At 50.4% G+C, this 8,484-nt stretch overlaps 1 protein-coding gene across 1 annotated transcript in view; it reads right to left on the bottom strand.

Moving 5' to 3' along the window:
• Positions 1 to 4,532: 4,532 nt before the first annotated feature.
• Positions 4,533 to 8,484, bottom strand: part of EIF3A (eukaryotic translation initiation factor 3 subunit A) — a 22,574-nt gene continuing 18,622 nt past the window's right edge. Inside the window, 5 exon segments of the mRNA XM_018574732.1 lie at positions 4,533 to 4,753; positions 4,867 to 5,039; positions 5,614 to 5,750; positions 6,426 to 6,561; positions 7,757 to 8,473. Coding sequence (XP_018430234.1) covers positions 4,867 to 5,039; positions 5,614 to 5,750; positions 6,426 to 6,561; positions 7,757 to 8,473 — 1,163 coding nt within the window. The 3' untranslated portion in view covers positions 4,533 to 4,753.

The following is an 8,484-nucleotide window of genomic DNA, read 5'->3' as shown; positions in this document are numbered from 1 at the left end:
AGCGGACGTTCTCCGGGATTGTTCACTTCTCCGAACCCTTCACTGAATCACCACATAAAACCTCCACACATCGAGGAGCGGCGTCCATCTTAAGTGATTTCACCTGCAATGGGTTGACACCAGAGGTGTCCTGATACCATTTTTTTCTAGACCAAGTACTTTCCCCTCAGATACTCGCCGATACCAATTACCGATACTTATTCTTAAAGAGACAATTTTTTTCTAAAACAATACAGACTGATGATTTTAGGGCAGTTTCTGACCAGGGCCGAGTGCAGGCGTCACCAGGGCCGAGTGCAGGCGTCACCAGGGCCGAGTGCAGGCGTCACCAGGGACCAGTGCAGGCGTCACCAGGGACCAGTGCAGGCGTCACCAGGGACCAGTGCAGGCGTCACCAGGGACCAGTGCAGGCGTCGCCAGGGACCAGTGCAGGCGTCGCCAGGGACCAGTGCAGGCGTCGCCAGGGACCAGTGCAGGCGTCACCAGGGACCAGTGCAGGCGTCACCAGGGACCAGTGCAGGCGTCGCCAGGGACCAGTGCAGGCGTCGCCAGGGACCAGTGCAGGCGTCACCAGGGACCAGTGCAGGCGTCACCAGGGACCAGTGCAGGCGTCACCAGGGACCAGTTCAGGCGTCACCAGGGACCAGTTCAGGCGTCACCAGGGACCAGTTCAGGCGTCACCAGGGACCAGTGCAGGCGTCACCAGGGACCAGTGCAGGCGTCACCAGGGACCAGTGCAGGCGTCACCAGGGCTACATGCGAGTCTCTCCAGGCAGGTGCGTTAGTAAATTCTAGAAGACGAAGAGCCGCCCCAGGATGGCAGAGGAGCCAATTCTCCCCTCAGGATGAGACAAACATCACAGAACACAAGGCTGGCAAATGACAATCTGAGGACACCGAGGTGACATTCCAAAGATGTGGAAGAACATGGCCGACATGATCACAGTATGATGTCTGGAGCCGAAATATCCCCGAGATTACCTTCATTTCGGGGCGATGGACCCATTCAGTGCAGCAACATCTACTTTCAGCTCTACAGAAGAGGACCAGCTCAGAGATTGACTCTGCAACCATGTGATCCAAGGTCAACATTGAAGATGACTTGAGGGGTCAAAACAGATTCACTGTATCCGGTCTATAAATGGCGGCTCTGGATGGACAGTTGGATAAATGGCTCTATATTTAGGATGTATCCGGTCTATAAATGGCGGGTCTGGATGGACAGTTGGATAAATGGCTCTATATTTAGGATGTATCCGGTCTATAAATGGCGGGTCTGGATGGACAGTTGGATAAATGGCTCTATATTTAGGATGTATCCGGTCTATAAATGGCGGGTCTGGATGGACAGTTGGATAAATGGCTCTATATTTAGGATGTATCCGGTCTATAAATGGCGGGTCTGGATGGACAGTTGGATAAATGGCTCTATATTTAGGATGTATCCGGTCTATAAATGGCGGGTCTGGATGGACAGTTGGATAAATGGCTCTATATTTAGGATGTATCCGGTCTATAAATGGCGGGTCTGGATGGACAGTTGGATAAATGGCTCTATATTTAGGATGTATCCGGTCTATAAATGGCGGGTCTGGATGGACAGTTGGATAAATGGCTCTATATTTAGGATGTATCCGGTCTATAAATGGCGGGTCTGGATGGACAGTTGGATAAATGGCTCTATATTTAGGATGTATCCGGTCTATAAATGGCGGGTCTGGATGGACAGTTGGATAAATGGCTCTATATTTAGGATGTATCCGGTCTATAAATGGCGGGTCTGGATGGACAGTTGGATAAATGGCTCTATATTTAGGATGTATCCGGTCTATAAATGGCGGGTCTGGATGGACAGTTGGATAAATGGCTCTATATTTAGGATGTATCCGGTCTATAAATGGCGGGTCTGGATGGACAGTTGGATAAATGGCTCTATATTTAGGATGTATCCGGTCTATAAATGGCGGGTCTGGATGGACAGTTGGATAAATGGCTCTATATTTAGGATGTATCCGGTCTATAAATGGCGGGTCTGGATGGACAGTTGGATAAATGGCTCTATATTTAGGATGTATCCGGTCTATAAATGGCGGGTCTGGATGGACAGTTGGATAAATGGCTCTATATTTAGGATGTATCCGGTCTATAAATGGCGGGTCTGGATGGACAGTTGGATAAATGGCTCTATATTTAGGATGTATGAGGCATTTGCTGGCTCCACACACTGTAAACCCTTTTTGCAGTGGCGGTAGAAGTAGAAGGTGCCGATATCTCATCTGGTGAAGGTTTTGCTCAGTTTCCTGTCCAATGAGCAGAAGAATAACAGAGAGATGGTGTCACCATTGGGTAGATATACCAGTTTCACTTGGTTTAGAATTTCTCTGACATCATGGCTAAACCCCACCCACTTCTATCCTCGTGTCCAATGAGAGAGCAGCTCGATGGTCTACCAAGTCATTTTTACATCAGGTTGGATGAAGCCAGGGGATGTCCAAACTGCAGCCCTCTTGTGGTGGAACTACGAATCCCATGAGGCTTTGCAAGATTCTCACAGCCACGACTCCCAGAGAGAGATGCTTCATGGGATTTGTAGTTTCTGCCCCCAAAGCTGGAGGGCCGGAGTTTGGCCATCCCTGGCTGAAGGGAATGCTTACAGACCACACCATACACAGGTCTATATGTTCATCTATAGCAGGGGTAGCCAAACTCCAGGCCCCTCCAGCTGTGGTGGAACTGCAAATCCCATGAGGCATTGCAACATTCTCACAGACATGACTCCCGGAGAGAGATGCATCATGGGATTTGTAGTTTCACCACAGCTGGAGGGCCGGAGTTTGGCTACCCCTGATCTATAGCATCCTCCTCAGCCACGGTTTCTCTACCAAGTTTTTGCCTCTTAATTTCTTGGTTCTACTTCCTGTTCCATAGGGTGTGGCTCTAGCCCAGTGGTTCTCAACCTTTCTAGGGCCAGGAGCCTTTGGTAACATTTGCCAAGTTGTGGTGACCCCCCAAAAGGTAACATTTAGGGATGACGAGGCAGCTGCTGCAGCGACATTTGGTGGGAGAACCAACACCGATGCGCTAGGAGAGGGCTGAGGAGGACTGTCACCTAGCACAGCAGAAATCACACAGCGACCCCGCAGCTTGAGAACCGCTGGCAGAATTTAAAAAACAAAAACAAAAAAAAACACCATAGGAATGAATAGCTAGATTCCTATTGGCTATTTCACTTTGCAATAGCCAATAAGCTATTGCACCCGCCCTCTGCTGCTGTCAATCGCTAGAAGAGGACCTGATTGAGAACTGCAGGTCCCCCTCTGCTGATTGGCAGCAGAGGGCGGGTGCAATAGCTTATTGGCTATTGCAAAGTGAAATAGCCAATAGGAATCTAGCTATTCATTCCTATGGTGTTTTTTTTTTTTTCTGACTTAAGGCGGCTCCGATGTCAGGAAAAAAAAAAATTGCAGGGGAAAAGGTTTACTCTGATCGATCGAGCAGAGTAAACCTTTCCGGGAGCAAGCGTTTCTCTCCCGGTGAACCCAGCCTAATAGCGGGAGACCCCTGGCAAATCGTCATTCGACCCCCGCCGACAGGGGCCGCGACCCACAGGTTGAGAACCGCTGCTCTAGTGATTACCAGCAGGGGTTCCCTCAAACCTGAATGTTAGTTTAGGGGGGTTTCCTCCATGATGAGAACGTCTGCTCTATATGAATAAAAACAAATCGTTCTCTTCCAGGCCTTGACCAGCCGCGTTCTGAACATCTTAGGCCCCATTCACACGTGATTTGCATTTTGCGCGATATCGCGCAAATGCTTGCATTGAGCAAGCTTGAATCGCGGCTAAATCCGCTCCAAAAAGGGTCCTGCTGTAGCGACGCACGACCCGCGACAGCAGGACCCTTTGCCCCATTGAGAAGCATTGGAGAGCGATACCGCGCGATAAATCGCTAAGTGTGAACGGGGCCTAAGGCCGGGTTCACACCTAGGCGTACGGTTTGTGCCGCGCGCTTTTACCGCGATTTGCGGTAAACAAAAACGTGCGTTTCCGAGGGCTACCTGGCTGTATCCCAATGGATACGCGCGGCAAATATGCCCCAAAGAAGCTCCTGTACTTCTTCGGCGCAGGGCGTTCCTACGTGCTGTAAAAAGCGCCCAGGTGGGAACCACACGCCCATAGGGAATTATCGTGCGATAAAACGCTAAGTGTGAACGGGGCCTTAGACTCGGCAGGATGTCACCGATTACTGGATTGGCAGGAACTCTCTCTCTCTTCCCCACCCCCCCCACTCATTGGACTGACCCGCTCCCGTGTTCAGAAAGAAGCAACACTTCCAGCAAGTTTTATTTTATTGAATAAGTAGCAATAGATCCTCTTGTTAACCCCCCAAAAAAAACATAACAATGCTCATTGATAGAACCATCACAGCAAGTATCAGGAATAAGGGCTAAATTCAGACCCCAAACTACGTTTTCTTAAGATTTGCAGGTCAGGCCCAGGCTGAGGGTTTTTCGGCTGGACATAAATCGCAGCTTATGGAAGAAGCCACAATGGCCAACGTCTTGCTGATAAAGGAAGAAGCCGATCTATGAGTGCCGTGTTACAGGTTTATGTTAAACACGCTCATAGACAGAAGCTGGGAGGGCCGAGCGGGGGGGGGAAATCACATAATGAGAGCCGAAGAGCTAGACGTTCCTCAGCTCGGTCTGTCATGCAGTCAGTAGAAGGGCCTGGACGCCGTGCCAGATCTTCGTCCTGCAAGTGAATTCAGGAGGTCAGAGAGGGAACCAACAATGAGCGGACTACATACACACGGCTATGAACTCTGGAAAGGATCTTGCACAGACCCCCAAGCGCCCTGTACGTACCTAGCGCCGCACGGTTGTCCAGCCGTCCTCATCGGTCTCAAGTTTTGTACGACGAGCTGCGTCTTTATCGTCCTTTTTTTCTGTCCGCCACGTTGGCTTCTCCCTGTCTGCTGCCGGGGCTAGTCTCGGAGTACCTTGGGGTTCCTTGTCCTCACTTCTTCTCCAGGGATTCGCTGGAAAATAACGTAAGGAAGGCAGCAAGATGAAAATAACGGAAGGCAGGCGGCAAGGTGAAAGTAAAAGAAGGCAGGCGGCAAGGTGAAAGTAACGGAAGGCAGGCGGCAAGGTGAAAGTAAAAGAAGGCAGGCGGCAAGGTGAAAGTAAAAGAAGGCAGGCGGCAAGGTGAAAGTAAAAGAAGGCAGGCGGCAAGGTGAAAGTAACAGAAGGCAGGCGGCAAGATTAAAGTAAAAGGCAGGCGGCAAGATGAAAGTAACGGCAGGCAGGCGGCAAGGTGAAAGTAACAGAAGGCAGGCGGCAAGATTAAAGTAAAAGGCAGGCGGCAAGATGAAAGTAACGGCAGGCAGACGGCAAGATGAAAGTAAAAGGAAGGCAGGCGGCAAGATTAAAGTAAAAGGAAGGCAGACGGCAAGATGACAGTAACGGCAGGCATGCAGGGAAGAGCTCGAACTGTTCCCGTGTCCCTTATGGTTCATGGAAGAGACCGCTGCTGTCTGCTTCACGGGTCTTGGAGCACGGAGCAGCAAGACGGCTTTTAGCTAAAGCCAGATATAGACATGACAGACTTACGTTCCTCTCTGTCAGCTTTTAGAGGACGTCTCTGATCTCCGTCATCCTTAGTTTCTTCTCTGTCCTGGTCTCCCACAGGGCCTTTTTTGGCAGGGAAGGCCTCCTCGGCCCCGCGCCTCCAGGCAGAAGGCTCATCTCTGGCAAGACAAGTGGAATCACTTGAAATGAAAGTCAAAGCAAGAAGGAAAATATTCAGACCTCCGATATATACAGTATGTGGACATTTCCTTGTCAGCGCTGTCCGCCCCGCCTGCTGGACGACAGAATTCCGACTATAGCAGCAGACTGTCTAGTGCAGGGATGGCCAAACTGCGGCCCTCCAGCTGTGGTGGAACTACGAATCCCATGAGGCATTGCAAGATTCTCACAGACACGACTCCCGAAAAAGAAACGCTACATGGGATTTGTAGTTTCACCGCAGCTGGAGGGCCGCAGTTTGGCCATGCCTGGTCTAGAGTGACTTCAGGATGCAGAACTAGCACCGGGCTCTCCAAGAAATGTCAGCAATGATCTGCAAACACGAATCTGAGAATACACCGGCTGGAATGTTTGGATGCAACCGAAGGATTTTTCCATCAGTGATAAAAGTCACAAAATCGTTTATTAAACTTTGGAAATGAACCATTTAAACGGAACAGCCCAAAAACCAGTATACCTCCCTTTGAATAAGTCTTCCAGATACCTTCAGACCATGGATCCAACCCTTGTGGGGATTATGGACCCCCAACCCTCAGGATCATGGGATTCAACGTCAGACAAAACATGCAACATATTCCTCCAACTCTCTCCAAACTACAGCCAACCAAACTCACCTGACTGGGGGGCGCTTCTCTCGCTCAGATTCTGGGTCCTTGTCACCTTTGGACCATTCATTATCTTCAGAAGCCTTCGATTCCCTTGGAGGTCCCCAGCTGTCTTCCCGAGCTTTCTCACGCTCCCTCCAGCCACCTGGAAAAAAAAAAAGGGTTTAACAAAAACCTACCATCATTTCCCGATAACCTTCCAATGTAAAAACATCACCCGCGCCCCTTAACCATATTATAGGGATGGTAACCATCAGTCCAATGCCTTCATCTAGGACAACAACCCCAGAACTTCAAATACACCAGGGCACGGCCAAATGCAGAAGACATCTATTCAGACTCCGCAACCAAAGACAACATAACCGTCCAAACTATCCCGAGCATCCCAGGAATGCCTTAGTTTGAGTGGAAATACACTTTAAAGTATATATTCTCAAACATGTCCCAGGCTGTGAATATTGAGGATCCTCAAACTTGTTCTACCTCATATACAGCCAAGTGCCTTCAGCATAGTCTTCCCAATTAAGAGGCAGCAAGTCACTTCCTGCACAGTGACAGCACCAAGCTACCCCTCTGTTATTCAAGCCCAGGGATGGCCAACGTCGGGATTCAAGCTGTAGTGAAACTACAACCACCAGCATACATCTGCCTCCAGAGAACCACTCTGTTGCCTTCAGACTTGCAATGCCTCATGGGACTCATAGTTTCACAACAGCTGCAAAGGCAAGGTTGCTTACCCTTGTTCTAGCCCATGAAAAAAATCAATGGGCATACTCCATCCACACTTCCTCCTGATTACTTAGAGAACTATGAGGTTGGGGCTTTTCCCCATAGTTCTCCTTAGGGTAACGGGAGGACAAAAACTAGCGTCCTCCCGTCACCCCAGGCTCAGTATATAGGGAGCTACAGCTCGCGGTACACTGAGACGCCGCAGCGGATACCGACAATACGGTCTGGATCCGCCCAGCTGCGTGAGTGACAGCTGGCTCTGCCTATCTAGAGGCCCCTGGGTCACTCACTCTGTATTGAAGCTAGAACATTAGAGGAACAGCCAAGACCACCACACAGACCAGATGCAGGCTCACAAGTATATCAAGCATTATGAATTATTTTTAAAGGAAACACCAAGTAAAATGGGACTCCAATCAATGTAATGTAAAACCACCTCCAGCAGCACCCAAGGTGTGGGAATCCCTCAAAAGAACAGAAGACACCATTGTGGTCTCAGCTCGATCCATACAAGCATTAACAATTATTAAAGATGGACAAAGGAAGAATTGCCATGACTGTCAATTTACCAGCCAAAGGTCTATAAAGTGGCCAAGAGGCCTACATCTTACCGGGTCGAGTGGCGACATATGGCTTCCAGGGAGTTTCGCCTCCATCATCACCGCCACGCCTTGGTCCTCTGTCATCGTCAACTCTCGGCTTAGGCCCCTTGTCATCTTCAGCACTTCTCCATGACGCACGGTCATCATCTAAAGCACGACGTGGCCCACGGTCGTCATCATCAAATCCGCGGCGTGGAGCCCGATCTTCATCAAAGCCTCTTCTAGGGCCACGGTCATCATCAAAACCTCTCCGAGGACCCCGATCCTCATCAAAACCTCTGCGGGGTGCTCGGTCATCGTCAAAACCTCTGCGGGGTGCTCGGTCATCGTCAAAACCTCTGCGGGGGGCTCGGTCATCGTCAAAACCTCTGCGGGGGGCTCGGTCATCGTCAAAACCTCTGCGGGGGGCTCGGTCATCGTCAAAACCTCTGCGGGGGGCTCGGTCATCGTCAAAACCTCTGCGGGGGGCTCGGTCATCGTCAAAACCTCTGCGGGGGGCTCGGTCATCGTCAAAACCTCTGCGGGGGGCTCGGTCATCGTCAAAACCTCTGCGGGGGGCTCGGTCATCGTCAAAACCTCTGCGGGGGCCTCGGTCATCGTCAAAACCTATGCGGGGGGCTCGGTCATCGTCAAAACCTCTGCGGGGTGCTCGGTCATCATCAAAACCTCTCCGGGGACCCCTGTCTTCATCAAATCCTCTCCTTGGGCCTTTGTCCTCATCAAAGCCTCTCCTAGGG

Source organism: Nanorana parkeri, unplaced genomic scaffold (assembly GCF_000935625.1).
Source record: "Nanorana parkeri isolate BGI_ZX_2015 unplaced genomic scaffold, ASM93562v1 scaffold3197, whole genome shotgun sequence".
NCBI classification, from domain to species: domain Eukaryota; kingdom Metazoa; phylum Chordata; class Amphibia; order Anura; family Dicroglossidae; genus Nanorana; species Nanorana parkeri.
This window is presented reverse-complemented; position numbering and strand designations above follow the sequence as displayed.